Genomic DNA, 17,155 nt, shown 5'->3' with positions numbered 1-17,155 from the left:
AAAAGTGCTCCGAACATCTGAGGTATTTCCAAAAAGCTGAACAAAAAGACCACTTTTTTCTCCCTCTTGTTTCAAATCAGTGTAGCTCATTCAGTGATAAAGATAGCTCAAAATGTACAAACCGGACCGGTTTTATGAAAAAAATCTAAACGGGTCCTTTGCACAATAAAATTATACTTATTCTAAAATGAAGAAAATGAGTAAATTTGAAAAGAAGAAAATGAAGAAATTCAACTTGCTTTCTATTTTAAAATGATTTCGAATTATCTTGAATACCTATCGCCCACCCTATACGTATGGCAGAAAAAGCAAAAAATTGCGACTTCTTGGTTGAAAATGGAAATTCGTTATTCAGCAGACCTTCGCAATTTTTTTTTTTTTGCATTCTAATGCATTCAAGTTGCCGTCCATGAAGAACCTCATTGCTATTAATGACGAAAGTTTGAAGTTACGTTTGATGTAAATTGTTTAAAAAATGGAGTCAACGATACCGAACATCGAAGTGCTAATTATTATAGGAAGAAATAAACGAAATCAATTAGATCACAAAAGTATTATTTCGAAATAATTATACACGCTTACATTAAAATTCAACATCCGACGCATCGGTATACTGAAAAATTATCAATAAATAGGATAAAAATTAATTCAAAAAAGGTAATTTACATCTCCAGCTGAGATCACTCTTATCATCAGGACCTCGCCCATCATTCAAATTGAGATGAAGGAAAGAATCATCGAACATTTCCATCTCGCATTCATCTTTATCGCAAAACCATTCCAAGAACGAATCGATCAAACGCTCGTCATTCGATTCAAATATATAATATTTTATCTGTTCTGAATTTTTCAATGCAAGAAGTCTATCACATTTGAAATTGTGTATAGCTTCTTCCGTTGAGAAAACCCATTCGAGAAAAACATTCAACCATGAAGCATATGATCTGAAATTCTCGTACACCTTGTAATCCAAACCCACACAGTGATCCATGTGCCATTTCAATCTATTCAAAGTTTTCTCTAATATCCCCTCGAAAATTTGATTAATCGGCAGAGATACTTTGAAATTCTCTACCGCTTCATCATCGCCATGAAGGCACCACTTAATAAACTTATTCCAATCTACACATTCGTCTTCCACCGAAATTAAGATATCGTGACTCGACTCAAATACCTTGTTTTTGACCAAGACCAACACTTCAGGAACGGAGGAGAGAACATGATCGGTGAAGTTTATGAGGTTACCAAGATTATTTTTGATCTTGAAAAACTCTATTGCTTCCTCTCCTAGGAACCAATTCCTTTTGAACTCATTTAGCTGATTAGCATTGAGGAACGTTTCGCGAAGAAACATATCAAAAGAATCCATTGTTTCAGGTTTTCGGTGTAAATCGGTACACTCGAACAAACTTGGCAGATTCAAGACTTTCATTCTCAACGTGAAAATAACTTCAGGTTCGTCCGAACAAAACTGAAAGAATTCGCTCAGTTCTCTAAAATGCCCGTTTTCAACAATATCCAAACAATAACGAAAGATTTTGTTGTAATCGTTCAAATAGACTTTTTTAAACGATGCGATTTTATCATCACTTCCGAGGCATAATGTTATGATCTGTTGTAAATATTCAGGCGGCATACCAATAATGATTTGATACCATCTCTCTCGCCAAATGGTCTCCCTAGTTTCGGCGTTTTTGGTTGACAACATCTCAACCAAAAACCGACCATCTTTGCACATACCTGTACTCGAATAAGAGTGATAATAAAAAGAACATGACATTTCGAGAATTTCTTCCAGATGATTAGCTAATATATGATTTCTCATTGCGTCTGAAGCACTCGTCCATATCTTAAAACTCGCACCATGCCCTCCTCCGCGAGGATAGACTTCTAGAAGAGCAAGAATTATTTTATAAAATGCATCACCCGTGATCACGTTCTTCACACGATTCCAAATTCTCATCACCCAAACATCACTTTCGTGATACTCGTACAGACTTTTGAAAATAGCTCCCGAACTTGATACCATCACACGCTCCAGTTGAATTTCGTTCAGCATACACAACGCATATTGCAAGAACTTTGAATCTTCTGCGCCAGACATTTTTGTAACCTTCTGTACTTGTTCATCATCGGTTAAAAATCCCCAAAGATACTCGAACGCTGGCCAAGTATTAGCAGCGCTCTTTTTCAGTAAAGAAGCTTCCACACAGCTACATTCTGGATCCACCTCCATCGAGTCGTGTTCGCCACTCATACGGCAATTCCAATAGTCAATCAGGGGATGTTCAAGATCTGTCGTTGTAGGCCATAGTTTTTTGACATCGTCGACTAGACAATAAATGCACGCGATTTCGTATTTCTCAACGTTGCTCAATACACTGCACTCCACCAAATTTTTAGCCGTTTGCTTGCGATGAATGGTTCCATCGGCATGCCACGAAATAAACATTACTAACTCGTCAACGATTCCCCACCTTCTCTTATGATGCGAAAAAATACACGAGTCATGAAACCTACGCCATTCTCTGATATGATGTTCGACTACTTTGATACATCTGTCGATCATTTTTCGAAGTACTGTAGGCAGCTGAGAAATGTGCGAGAGGTGAAGGCCGTTATTCCGACGACATTCCTTCACCTTGTAACACCATATAGAAGCTGAAGCAATAACGCATGCTAACTCCTGCAGCTGGCCAGGGCTGTTGTGAGGAATCAAGTTATTTTCGTCAGCAAGGACCTCTTTGTCATTCGCTGCCATCATTTGCAGATAATAACATTACATGGATCGATGAATAATCTGCAACCGAAACAATTTCGCACGATTCAGTATTTTTCAATCATATTCGTAATTTCAATCAACGAGGTGAAACTGTCTCGTCGTTGAAAAAAAATGAGTTCTCCTCATTTGTTTTAGTTTTTAGCTCAATTTTCTCATTCATCAGATCCATTCAATTCAAGCAACGAAAAGATCGTCCATAGACCCAACAATTATAACAGAACTTCTAGTTATTCAATTTTCAATATTTTAACCATAATAAATACTTTTTTGTTCAAAGAATTGTTCTTAATTTTACTCCCTTTGAAATGGGGGTTTTCACGCAAAGCTCCACCTTTTTCTGTTCAAAAATTCTTGAAGATTGAAGTTGCGGAAAGCGGTTACTGATCACCACTAAAGGACTGATAACAGTGATAACACAATTTGACCACTTTCCGCAACTTTGACCTTCAAGAAATTTTGAACGGTGAAAGGGTATACATCTTTGGGTAAAAAACCATTTTGATGAGGATAAAATTACAAAGCATTTTGCTATTTTAAAATAAGGAGTGTTCGATGAAAATTTTGAGTAATTCTAGTTCAAAGTTCAAAATGCCTACTGCTCGAAGCTGGTATTTGCTTTGTTTTCGCAACTTCTAAAATATTTTGCATTAATCATGCCAAACTACTTTTTTCTTGATTTTTTGAAATTCGAAATAATGACCAAAAAATAGACACCACTGCGCAAAAAAATATTCTCCAGTTTCAGAAATGAAATCTTCGGATGTTTTGGCATACTTACTTGATTAATGCGAATATTTAGGGAGAAGAAACTTTCAAAACACGAATCATATCCAAAAATAAGTGATTCGCAAATTTTCAACCATTCAATACCGGGAACCCTAAAGGTCAATACGTTTCAATGGCAATGGCCTTCAGACACATCAAACCAGCTGAACACGAATAAACAAATATGCTGTACCTATAATCTTCCATGCCTTTAGTGTCTCATTGGGAAGATCCGTGTTTGAGAATGCAAAAGAGCTCATTTTTCGAATGAATGAATGAATGAAAATGAAAAAAAAACTGATGAAGTTGTGGAGGAAAGCAACACTTTCAGTTGTTAAGATTGTGCAAAAGAAACATTATTATGTATGTATGTACAATCATGTATAAAAAATTTTAAAAACAGAAGAAATATAGGAACACACAAATTTCTACGATAAACAAAAAGACATGCTATGATGCTACCTTACTTGTGTACCAATCAGCATGCACGTGCACCTGGCAAAGATTTTCACCTTCATATTTAAATTGTCCACCGTACGAATGATTTTTTTACCCATTACCTACATTCATCAAAATGACAGATACCGTTGTAGGAGGAAAGCAAATGTTTATTCCAGAGTTTCAGTACACGTAAGAGAAAAACTTTGTGATACAATCCAGGTAATAAGTCAAAGTACACATATCAGAATAGACATAGAATTTTGAAATGTTGGGGGAAGCCACACATTTTTTCAGGCTGGAATTCATTTTCGATATTAAAACAAAAAAAAAAAATCATCGACGAGTAGATGCAGGAACAGTTTTTGCTCTAGGAGAAGATGCTCTCGGAGAAGCCGCTCTCGATGGAGATGGAGGTCTACGAGAGGTTGATCCAATGGATTGCTTTCGTTCGGTAGCGGTTGTACCTTTGGTGGTTAAAGGCGAAATAGTTGATCCATCGGAGACATTTTCAGAGACGCATTCGTAATAATCCTTTTCTAGAGCGGCGAGATTTTCTCTGGCATCCATGAATTCTTGCTCATCCATACCTTCGCCTAAATACCAATGAACGAAACACCTTTTGGAAAACATCAAGTCAAATTTGTAATCAATTCTAGCCCACGCTTCCGATATAGCTGTTGTATTGGCAACATTACACAGAGCCAAATGAGATGACGCCATGGTGTGATCTGGGAAATTGGCTGGCGGTTGAAAATTAATACCGACTTTGAACCCGGTCGGACACCAATTTACAAAAGGAATTTTACTTTGCTTGATGATCCTTAAAGATTTATTGATATCATTAGGTGGAATTACACCACGATAAAGAAGAACACACGCCATATATTTTCCCCGCGTAGGGTCGCATTTCAGTAGCTGATTGGATTGTTCGAAACATGCTCTAGTCACTTGTGAAATAGTAGTCCGGCTATGCGTAGCTTTATACGAGCTAAGGAACGGAGCATATGTGATCAAAGGAAAGTGTATTCTCGGAAATGGTACTAAATTAGTTTGAAATTCTGATAACTCCACATTTATAGACCCATCAAATCTCAACGCTGCTGTAAGCGACGATACTACTTGAGCTAAAATTCGATTTAAATTCACGTATGTGGGGTCTTCGACGTCCAATTTCAAAGAGCATATATCGTATAAAGCCTCGTTATCCATCAAAAACACGCAATCGGTCAAATCTATGCTACCGTTGGTTGAAAGTATCGCATTATAAGGTTCGACAGTAGCGGTTGATAACTGTAAACAAAAACAACTTAATAATTTTCTATGCACAAACACAGAAATAATTGCTTGCTTAAATGCATACTCGAGGTGATGGATAAATCACGAATTCAAGATGTTTTTTCTTAACATAATCTTCGTTCAATGTTTCTAAAATCAGTGTTGTTAAGCCGGAACCTGTACCACCGCCCATTGAATGGAAAAACATGAATCCCTCCAAACTATCACATAAATTACACTCTCGTCTAATAGCTTCTGAAACGGTCTTGATGACTTCCCGACCAATGGTATAATATCCGCGGGCATAATTGTTTGCTGCGTCTTCTTTACCCGAAACTAAACTACTAGGTCTAAATAACCATTTGTACTGATTGTTTCGGATTTCATCTGTAAATACCAAGTGCGAAAGAAAACATATTTAAAGTAAACGAAATCAGGTAAAGAGTCTACGTATGTATGTAGGTACTTATATTCTAAGAGATTATGGACTATTAACCGAAGTAAAATACGAGGACGTACCTATAACCAGAGGTTCCAAATCAACTAACACCGCTCGGGGAACAAATCTTCCAAAATCTGTCTCTTCGAAAAATGACCCGAACGAAATTTCCCGAGGTGGGCAAAACTCGGGCACGTCGTTTTTAAAACCATCTGGCCATAATCCGTGTTCTATACAATACAACTCCCAGCAAGCACTCCCAACTTGAATTCCAGCTTGACCGATATGTATCGAGATGATTTCTTGCTGAACAGCAAAAACATACCACACAAAATTAATACCTAACTTCGTCAACTAATTAATTATTTAAAAAAATTAATTATATCAAAGCTATCGAAACAAAATTGCGGATATTGAAAAACAGAATGCAAATAGGTAATTATACAATAGCTGAATAGACAACAGAAATAATTTATGGTAACGCCTAAACACTTTCAACAGCAATTGATAAGTATATAGGTATATTTGACACTGAAATCATAATATTTGATTAATTTTATCTAAATAATCTAAATAATTAATTGTAACTTTACATACCATAAATTTAAAACTCTGTTTATGGAAGTCTTCCTGTGTAACTGAAGATAAACTCAATTTTTCTGTGTGAAATCTACATTAATACAGAAGGACAGCCACATATTTCTAATTTAATTTTTTCAGCGGATTCAAAAATCGATACGGAAAAATTTGAATTTTAAAATAAAACAAATTTATTTTGCACTTGACAGGGTGTCTACCGGAATTTTTTGACCGAAAATCACTACCTTTTTCACTACCTTTCAAAAAAAAAATTGCTGTCTTCCAAAATTTTTTTACCCCCCCCCCCCCCGACAAAAACAATTTTTCATTTTTTTTTTTTGATTTGAACTTTGCAACGATTTTATAACCATTGCAACATTTTTTCAAGTTGATACAATTTCTCACGTTACATGTTAAAAATACAAACTCAGCAAACTCGAAAAATTGACAAATCAACTACATATTTCGAGAATAAAATTCTTTCAAATATGAAAGATGAAGTTTTTTTTTAATTTTTAGCAGTGATTTTTCAGGGTGTTTTGTCCAACAAAATTTCAAAATAAAAAAGCAGGACTTTACCACGACATTTTTCGAACACTTGAGATTTTTCAAGAGGGGGAGGACGAGGCAAAATTTCACATTAAAATTTTTTGCTTTTCCAATGTCGTCAAACATACCAAGATTTTTTTCAAGCAAAGGGATGTCGAGAATACAATTTTGTCATTTCAAGTTTTCATTTTATTTTCACCTTTAAGGTTCTTGTTACAATAATAAAATTGGGCGAATAAAGAACTTTTTCAAAATAAAAAAGTTTAAAATTTCAGGGTTGCTAACAAAATTTCTCGGAAGAAATGCAGTACTTTTGCAGTACTTTTTGCAGTACTTTTTGCAGTACCTTGTTTTTTAATCCAGCTTACACCGACCCCCCCCCCCCAAATCTTTTTGAAACAGTTGGAATTAAGCAGTAATTTTTTAGTTTACATGGAAAAACTTGTTAATTTCAGTTTGTTATCAGTTTTCAGTTTTCAGTTTCAGCTTTCATATCTTGAGGTTCAAAAAATGTTTTAAAAAAGAAGAATTCCATTTTTTCAGGAGTTTTCAAACACTAATTTGCCACTTGGCAGCAAAAACTTGAAATTTCAAACGCTAAAATTATGAAGAAATCCAAATAAGTTAAATTTATAATTTGTAATTAGGGTATATATTCATAGCCTATCATGACTGACAAAAATCGTTTTCATTTTTCAATTTTTAGAGGCCTTAAACATAAAAACTTTATCATTTTGAAAAAAAATAAAATAATAACCATAAAAGCAAACAAGAAAGTAGCCCGAGCGTATTCGCGAGGGCAGAAACTTTTGAAAATTCCTGTTTTGATAAATGAAAGAACACGGTTTTTAATGGGAAGAGACTGATTTTTTTGGCTTAAAAATTTCAGAATTTAAACAATTTTTTAAAATAAATTTCAGTTCCAAAAAAGAAAAGCAAAAAAGCCCGAACGAAGTAAGGGCATAAGCTCTCAAAATTTTCATATTTCGAGCAATAAAAAAAAAATTTTCATGTGAGGAGTTTATTTTTGGATTTAAACATCTTTTTGAGTTTGAATGATGGATTTTTAGAAAGTTTGATTTTGTAAAAGAAAAACCAATAGACCTAGAAATTCAGAAAAAGAGAAACTGCATTCAGCCCGAGCGAAGTGAGGGCGAAAAATTCTTAAAATGCGCTATTCAAGTCTCACAAAAGTTGGTAATTAAACCTCTTTATTAAGACTAAAAATTTTCAAAATTTATTGACATTGACGAGTCCCAACACGATCAGCACATTTGGGCAATTTGCTGACTTTTTATAATTTGACAACTTTGGGTAGGTGGTCCGTTGGAAAAATTGAAAGGTATACATAGATGAAAACTGACCAAACATAATGTGATTTTTATGAGTTTTTTTAAAATTGAGAAACATGAAAAGAAAACCAAAATATTGCCCGAGCAAAGTGAGGGCGAAAAAAAATTTTGTGGAATTTTGTTTGAAAAATAGTGGTTTTTAACCATTTTAAGCACAATTTTCACCAAAAACTGAAATGAGTTTGAGAAAAAATGCAGTACTTTTCAGGCAAAATGCAGTACTGTCAAACTATCGAGAGACGAATACAACATATCTACAGCAACGAACACAACGGAATAACGTATATTTGGTCAGGTATGATATGTACAATGAGTACAAGTACAAAGTGGAAAATCCCACAAGCTTATCTCGTACCTATAGAATAGCTACGAGTACGTAGACGATACAATAACGGATCACATCGACTATCTAACACGCCACCTCGATGTGACACAAATTAACAATTTAATACATTATAAAATATCACCATAAAATATTCCATTAAAACACAATAATACGCAAATTGAATAATATAACATAACAAATAAATATTTCACAACATGATTTAAAACAACGAAGTATAAAACGATAAATAAAGCTCAATGCAAATAGGCTAGACACTAGAAGGAACGACCCCCATTGAACCTCGAAAATATTCAAATTTGGTCCGGTCTAGGGGCTTGGTGAAAATATCCGCGATATTTTCCTCACTCGCCACCGGAATTACACAAATCTCTCCCTTGGAGACTAAATCATGAACGAAACGATAAGCGATATCTATATGTTTACTTCTGCCAGTGAAATTACCCCTACAGGCAAGAGATACAGCACCAGAGTTATCTTCGTATATCTTAACGTTGCAATCCACTTTACCAAACTCAGACAATAATCCCTTGATCCACATCACTTCCTGAGTGGCATCAGCAAGTGCATAAAATTCAGCCTGAGTGGATGCTCTGGTCACTGCTCCCTGTTTGACACTCTTCCATAACACAGGATTTCCATACACACGAATAACGAATCCAGATGTGGACTTTCTATCATTCAGATCTTGAGCATGATCCGCATCAACGTAACAATCCAACACTGGATCCGAGGAACCAATACTAACATATTTCAGACAAAGATCACGAGTACAATACAAATATCTGAGCACTCTCAACGCATACTCAAAATACTCCTTACAATAGCCTGCCTGAAAACGACTCAAATAACCACTCGAAAATGAGATATCAGGACGAGTTGCTGCGGCAATATACAACAAAGCACCTATTAAACTCCTATAAGGCAAATCATCTCTCACTTCGTCCATTTTTCTCAACTTGAGACCACTTTCCATAGGTGTTGTAAAAATCTGCTCGGAGTCTGCTACACGATATTTCACAGCTAATTCTTCAATGTATGCCGATTGTACCAATTCCATAACACCACCAGTTCGATCATAACGAATTTCAACGCCTAAATAATTCGACACAGGTCCCATGACCTTCATAGAAAATCTTGAGCACAATTTCCAAATCACTGATTGAATTTCTCTGAGATCACCACCGCAAATCAACAAATCATCAACATATACCAATATGAACACATTTCCTCTTACGTAAATACATCTCTCAGAACCAAAATTCTTGAAGCCTAAAGACTTGAGATACCTATCAAGACATTCGTACCAACATCTCGGACTTTCGCGCAAACCGTATAGTGCCTTTTTCAACTTGAGTACTTTACCAGGTCTGATAGGATATCCTTTCGGAGGACTGACATAAACTTCCGACTTGACTTCACCATTTAAGAACGCAGCATCAACATCCAACTGCTCAATATGCCACTTATTCTTCACAGCTAACGAAAAATAGGTCTTTACAGCTGCCATACTAACAACTGGTGAGTATAATTCTTCAAGCTCGTCATCTTGTTGGTAACCACGAACAACAACTCGAGCTTTCAGCGAACCATCAGCTTTCTTGGCATATACCCACTTCAAATCTAGAGCTTTATGACCTTCAGGTAGGTCAGTTTCAATCCAGGTGGCATTCTTCTCAATATTTCGAAGCTCCTTTTCCATTGCCTCCTTCCATTCATCAGCTCGTTCGTCAGTAGTTGCCTCCTCATACGTATCCGGAACACCTACTTGGACAAAATAGGCAACTGGTGAGCCATACCTATCTATTGGTTTCTTCTCACGTGACGATCTCCGAGGTAACTCACGCTCACTCGATTCACTTGACCTCAACTCATTCGACCTTGACTCATTCGACCTTGACTCATCCTCTTCATCATCACTATCTAGGTACATTATTCTACTTTTGGTTGGATCAATAAACTTCACGTTCCTAGACACAGTTATTTCTCCATTACACAAGATACGATAACCAGTTTCCTCAAAACCAACGATTTTCCCATAGACTCCTTTCTTGGACCATTTATCAGGACGCCTTTGGTCAGGTACACGAACGAAAACCTCCGATCCATACAAAACAAGATTCGAAACGTCAGGTTTCTTACCAAAAAGAAGCTCAAATGGTGTACGATTTTCCACTGAATTTGCAAGGACACGATTGCCAATGTAAACTGCTGCTTTAACAACCTCTGGCCAAAATCTCTTATCAACACCAGACTCATCAAACAGACAATTAGCACGATTAACGATCACCTGATTGAGACGTTCAGCACATCCGTTCAACTGCTGTGTATATGGTGGAACCTTCTGAATAAAGAACCCTTTCTCTCTCGAAAAATCATAAAAACGCCTATTGATATATTCGCGACCATTATCACATCTCAAATTCAGAATTTTCTTACCAGTTAAATTCGTTACCTTGTTATAATAATCCACAAAACAATCGAATACCTCGGACTTCGCATTGATACAATATACCTTCACATACTTGCTATAATCGTCTGTAAAGGTGACAAAATATTGCTCACCTCTATTGCCCTTTGTCATATGAGGTCCATTCACGTCTGTGTGAACAATTTCAAGCAAATCATTAGCCCTACTTCGACCTCCGCCAAACGATAAATTTCTCATCTTATTCCGGTTACACAGATCACATTCAACATACTCATCAGAAACATTACTAGGAAAACCATCCAACATATTACCTTTAGCCAACTCCTTGATAGTATAAAAATTCACATGACCCAACACTCGATGCCAATACTTTTTATCTGTCTCAACCTTACGTGAAGCATAGATACACTTATCACCGTTATCAAAATTACCATTTTTGCCCTCATATTTGCACGTTATCTCGTACAGTTTACCCTTTTTGGTTCCAATACCTATCAACTGTCTAGACCTATTATACACTTCTGCTTTACCATCACCTAAAACAATAGTATACCCAGCCTGATCAATAGTACTCAGAGATAACAGATTATTCCTAATTTCTTCTACCAAATATACATTTTTAATTTTACAACTAGTTAATTTTCTATCAACTTTAAATACAACATTAACATTACCAATATATTCCGATTTGCATGGATAACCATCACCAACCTTAACATCAACAGGTTGTTTCAAACGAATACACTCAGAAAAATATTCCTTTTTACAAACTAGGTGGTCAGTGGCACCACTATCTAACAACCAAGACATCAAACTATTGTTACCTTCGATTTCGGAATTATTAATTGACAACTGATGATTATCTACTTCAATTAGAAACGATTCTGGCGGATTTCGATTTTGATTATTGTTGCTATTACCACGACCCCGATAGCCTCTTCTCCCTCGACGATTGGACCAATTACCGCGAAAATTACCTCGTCCATTATGACGTCTGCCTTGATTAGTCCATTTATTACGACACTGTTTCTTCATATGCCCTTTTTCACCGCACCCGAAACACTGAATGTCCCTTTTGGCATAAAATAATGAACTCGAATTAACACCATCTGCAGGCTCGTCACTTTTATTCTCGGAACTGGAGCTAGTTTTTATCTCAGAACTGGAACTTTTATCTTCGGAAGGTGTACTTTGGACTTCAGTGGGTGACTTTTTACTTGATAGGAACTTTGATTTTACATATTGCAGCTTAGACTCGTCGGCAGGTAAAACATCAACGATATCATTCAAATGTTCAAGCTCCTTTGGCATTTTTAACAATAAATGAGCTAATTCACCATCTTCGTCGACTGCTTTACCGGAGGCTCGGACTTTATGAACTCGTTTTCCAAATTCGGCAATAAATTCGGTTCTTGTTTGCTTGCTGGGTTCATATTGTAAAGCACTGAGCTCATTTTCCGCCAGTACTTGCTCAGCTCGGCCAACACGAATATACAGCTTCTCTAAAACATCCCACATACCTTTCGCCGATGTCTGATTCAAAACTAGACATAACATTTCATGAGACAACGAATTCGCAATAATACTCTTGGCTTTAGAGTCTTTGGATTTGGTCTGATCCGTCGGTTCAACTGAGATACAGGTCAAAACTTCCTTTGCCTCTAGATACAGCTTCATTCGAAAGCTCCACGTATGATAATTAGTTCCATCGAACTCCGGAACACCGCAAAATTGATCTCTAGCCAACATATTCACTTTAAAAAACTTACGTAACGATAAAAAACGGCAAACAAGTTCAAAAAAAATTCAAAAAAAAATTCAGGCCACAACCACACATTAATTTTTCAATCTACAACTTGAAAACCACGCCTGATACCATGTCAAACTATCGAGAGACGAATACAACATATCTACAGCAACGAACACAACGGAATAACGTATATTTGGTCAGGTATGATATGTACAATGAGTACAAGTACAAAGTGGAAAATCCCACAAGCTTATCTCGTACCTATAGAATAGCTACGAGTACGTAGACGATACAATAACGGATCACATCGACTATCTAACAAGTACTTTACAGTACTTGCAGTACCGAGGATTTCAATGCAGTACTTTTACAGTACTTGCAGTACCTGCAGTACCTGTTAGACACCCTGAATTTGAACAACATTTGAAGAGTGATATTCCAAAACTCGCTTTGTCCATTTTCACAACTTTTCAGGAGAGAGGAAAAACAGTTTCCCTTTAAACGGGTAAATTGGATTTTTAGGCGAGTTTAGCACTTTATTTGGGTGGATTTATGATGTAGGAGTGTAGGTATACACTTCATCCACTAAATACTGCTGAAAAAAATTTCAATAAAAATGGACAAAGCGCGTTTTGGAACATTATTTTTTTTAAAATTCTTAGTGAATTGGCTATTTAGGTGACTTTAACGCCTCATTTTGGTAGGTTGATGATGTAGGAATGTGAGTTAATACTTCATCTACCAGGTACCGCTGAAAACCCAACTTCGACAAAAATGGACAAAGCGAGTTTTGGAATATCACTCTTCATTTGGAAAAAATATACCAATTTTTCGAAAAAGCTATCGAAAATTAGTACTTCGAGGGGTATAAAAACGTTGCTTTCTTGGGCAATGAATGAAGAAGTTCATTATTTTTGCTTCAAAATTTTAAAACTTGAATGATTATTTTTAAAAAAAAAGTAAATAAATAAAACTTGAAAAAAAGCAAACGAGCCCGAATGAAGCGACGCCAAGAACGCTTTCCAAAATTCATGTTTCAAGAAGAAAAAAAACAGTTGTTTTTATGGAGGTAAGGGAGCATTTTTCTGATTGAAACTTCGAACATTTCTTGAAGTTTTTTATACTGAAATAGAAGAGCAAACAGCCCGAGCGAAGCGAGGGGAATTTTTTTTAAAAATACGTGGTCTAATTCAAGTTCTAATAAAGTCAACAAATGAGCCATTTTTAAGAAAATTTTTCTTGTGTGGAAAATCAGATTTTCCACTTTTTTTCATTTTTCACTACTTTTTAAGCAAAATGGCTGAAAATCACTACTTTTTCACTACTTTCACTACTTTCACTATTTTCACTACCTGGTAGACACCCTGTTTGAAAAAAAAAACTATAAGTACTTGCGATAACTCTGAATAAATTAAATAAGCCGACTACATATAAAAAATTACGGCGTGGTGTTTTTTAACTTTAAATAGGTACAAAGTACAAAACCTTCTATTTACATGGAAGATGATCTACAGTATGGGTCCAAAAATAACTAAGACTAACAAATTTAAAAACTGACGACAGAAAAAATACAAAAAGGAATAAATGCATCTCTTAAGGGCGTTTTCAACATTTATAAAGATTAAGTTACGTAGATAATATTTTTTCATTGGACTAGCGAACATGTTTTTCGTGATACCTATTATTCATAATTTTTTTCATCATGATGATTTATAATACGTTGACATCATGTAGGTACATATTATTAGGTAATCACTAAAAAAAAAAAATCACAAAAACGCACTCCACACATTCAACAACAGATAAATGATTCGGTTTCACACCGATGACGAATTTGGAGATTTCTTTTTCAAACGTTTAATTCGTTGACCGCAATATATGCGCAGAAAGATAGCCACAAACACGACGAATATACCAACTATACCAATGGCAGTCAACGCATGACGATACATAATACACGATAAAATAATTGCAAGCGCCTATAAGACAAACAAAAGAAAAATGAGATCCAGTAATCCTATAAAATTATTTATACAGAAAAAAAATACAAAATTATAAAAAATAAAGAAAGGCTACGTACTTGTCTCACTGTCATTATTATCACAAAAACTACTGGACCGAAACAAGAAATGGTGTTAAATATAAAAAGCTGCCCTATGGCTGAACATACCGATAAGACAAAACAATCTACAGCAAAATTAGGGAACTGCAAATAACACAATATTGATAAATGACGATTGAATATGAAAAATAAAGCAAGCAGGTAATTTAATGAATATTACCTTGACCATAAAATAAAAAGAATCGCTAAATCCTTCTTGTTGGAATAGAGACACAGTAGTCAACAAACAAGAGAAAAAATTAACTCCACACATCATTTGCAATGATGTTGCTGAATACTTGGTAAAAAGTTTACTTTGCCAATTCGAAGTGAAACTATCAAATAACATATATCCAACAATCAAGACAGCTCCGGAAAACGTTGTTATTGTTTCATCTGACAGAAATTACAAATGCAGACTATAAAAAATCATTTTACAGGAGATGAGTAGTATGATTGATAAAAAATGTGTGTACCGTTTTTGGTAGTATCCCTTGATCCAACCAGAAACATAGCCATACCAACGCAAATTAATAACGCCGTGATGTATTCATAATATTTGTACTTTTTTTTCGAAACTATTTTTCCCATTATCATCACAGGAATCAATTTTGACGCTTTAGCCAGCACCTAAATTCGAGAAAAGCAACTATTACTAGAAAAGTTTGTTTGTTAATTTAAACATGATCATAAATTATTATCATTACTTGAGTCGGAAAACTGATAAACTTTAATGCTTCATATTGGCACCAGGAACTCATAATGTTTGAGAAAGAACAGTAAATATATTTATAAAAGGGAACAGTATGCCTCGGTTGATTAAAAATCAATAATATCGCCCCTGACAGCAAAAATGCTAATATTCTATTGACAAAAACTAGAAACTGTGAATCTTCGAATTTATCTTTTTCACCTTTGCGATTTTCGTAATTCTGAAAAAAAAAATTAATTATAGGCCCCAGCACAAATAGATTATACTGAAATAAATCAGAGAAAAAACAAAAAATCGAAATGAGTATTACTTGAGTCATTATTTTTTCTTGAAGCAATCCCCATATCACATAAGTTCCAATTAAACCCACTGAACAGAAGAGAAGTTGAAATGTTTCTTGAAAAAAAGTCTGCGGCTTGGTAGAACCACTCGAATCCAAACTGACATACGCTTTTTTATCAGACCCCAAAAAGCATTCTCTTACAAGCCGACTGAAGAAATTTTGATCTAAAATTGGAAATAAACTTTAAAATAATTACTTTAAAAACCTATTGCCATCGAATGGCAATAAAGAACAACGTGCAATTGGCACGAAGAATGAAAATTGCATCTGATTTTGAGCGCCAGCATCAATGCAGAGTGAAAATTACCTGCAGATTCCGCAATTTTACTTCTCTTTACGTATTGGAAAATGATAAACCCAGGCACAAAAATAGTTCCATATCCCAGTAAATTCAAAGCTAATCGAAAAATCCAGCTATTTTCCAAATGTTCATCGCCATTATGACGCAGGTATTCCAACAGGAAGGTAAATGCCTTGGCAAAAGCGTAAATGACAAGGACGGTGGAAAACAGCAAAAGGCTGGAAAAAATTTAACCCAACGTTCATTTCTTTTAACATGAATGTATCATTCTTTAATTGATACAATACAATTGGTACACATTTACCATTTTTCATTTTTTAGTTATGTAATATTCCAACAACTTGATTAGCATTACCTCTGGGAAGTCTTTCTATCATATCACGTTTTGTTACCAAAAATATTAAAAATGTGTTCTTAATTTAATTCAGAATTTCATTTATTTTTTAATTTATCAAACATATTTCAATTACCTGATAAGTTAACCTACGCCACCATGATATCTTTTTGGTAATGATTAATGAATTACTCGTATAAAGACAATATTCTCTTTTGGTAAGTATAAAAAATAAATTAATAAAAAGACATGTATCTTTATGAATAAATTTTAAAATGTTCAAATATTCGAACCTGTAGAAATGGATTACCTATGAATGAACTTGTATTTCAATGTATTCTACCAACTATTCAGAAAAATGACAATTGATCGATGCTATAAAATTTGTAAATATGAGGTGCGCCAATTAAAAAACGACACTCTTGCCATTACGAGAGTTGTAAATACACTGGAACAACGGACGAGGTCTTGTTTGAAAGAGGAGTGGATTTTCTATTACTGTACAAAATTTCAAGTCGATTGGATGATTTTTGCGTGTTGTACAGCTGCTTGAAGTGAACATCCTCCTTAGAGTCAGTCCAGAAACTTTTAGGAAGTCTTGAGGAGGGTCTTTGATTCAGGGAGAGGCGACTGTGAATCTGAGGAGTGGTGGAAGTCC

General features: G+C 35.2%; 3 protein-coding genes across 5 annotated transcripts in view; all 3 read right to left on the bottom strand.

The window, feature by feature from the left end:
- LOC135845406 (deoxyhypusine hydroxylase-like) overlaps positions 1–17,155 on the bottom strand; it is a 152,570-nt gene that overhangs the window by 57,167 nt on the left and 78,248 nt on the right. Inside the window, exon 2 of one of the 3 annotated variants that reach the window (XM_065363924.1) lies at positions 545–2,800. The exons of the other annotated variants lie outside the window; for them this stretch is intronic. Coding sequence (XP_065219996.1) covers positions 644–2,764 — 2,121 coding nt within the window. The 5' untranslated portion in view covers positions 2,765–2,800 and the 3' untranslated portion in view covers positions 545–643. Of the gene's footprint in view, positions 1–544; positions 2,801–17,155 lie in introns of those variants that run through there. 3 annotated transcript variants of the gene reach the window in all.
- On the bottom strand, positions 4,135–6,576 carry LOC135845412 (tubulin alpha-8 chain-like). Its single transcript, XM_065363941.1, has 4 exons — positions 6,300–6,576; positions 5,783–6,008; positions 5,349–5,650; positions 4,135–5,278 (listed from the first exon to the last, which is right to left on the bottom strand). Exons 1-4 carry the CDS (start codon positions 6,300–6,302, stop codon positions 4,322–4,324), a joined length of 1,488 nt encoding a protein of 495 aa, XP_065220013.1. The 5' UTR covers positions 6,303–6,576; the 3' UTR covers positions 4,135–4,321.
- The window catches only part of LOC135845413 (adenosine 3'-phospho 5'-phosphosulfate transporter 1-like), an 82,397-nt gene continuing 78,119 nt past the window's right edge, over positions 12,878–17,155 (bottom strand). The window contains exons 3-9 of the mRNA XM_065363942.1: positions 16,170–16,381; positions 15,830–16,026; positions 15,515–15,739; positions 15,284–15,437; positions 14,989–15,203; positions 14,787–14,912; positions 12,878–14,685 (exon numbers count right to left, since the gene is read on the bottom strand). Coding sequence (XP_065220014.1) covers positions 14,524–14,685; positions 14,787–14,912; positions 14,989–15,203; positions 15,284–15,437; positions 15,515–15,739; positions 15,830–16,026; positions 16,170–16,381 — 1,291 coding nt within the window. The 3' untranslated portion in view covers positions 12,878–14,523. The remainder of the gene's footprint in view (positions 14,686–14,786; positions 14,913–14,988; positions 15,204–15,283; positions 15,438–15,514; positions 15,740–15,829; positions 16,027–16,169; positions 16,382–17,155) is intronic.

This window comes from Planococcus citri, chromosome 4 (assembly GCF_950023065.1).
Source record: "Planococcus citri chromosome 4, ihPlaCitr1.1, whole genome shotgun sequence".
NCBI classification, from domain to species: domain Eukaryota; kingdom Metazoa; phylum Arthropoda; class Insecta; order Hemiptera; family Pseudococcidae; genus Planococcus; species Planococcus citri.
Note: the sequence above shows the minus strand (reverse complement) of the source record. Positions and strands in the feature narration are given on the sequence as shown.

Excerpts from the sequence above, each read along its gene's own strand:
- LOC135845412 (XM_065363941.1), bottom strand. Across the intron at positions 5,651-5,782 it reads TTTGGAACCTCTGGTTATAG|ATGAAATCCGAAACAATCAG; the intron begins GTACGTCCTCGT and ends TGGTATTTACAG. Across the intron at positions 5,279-5,348 it reads TGATTTATCCATCACCTCGA|TTATCAACCGCTACTGTCGA; the intron begins GTATGCATTTAA and ends TTTTGTTTACAG.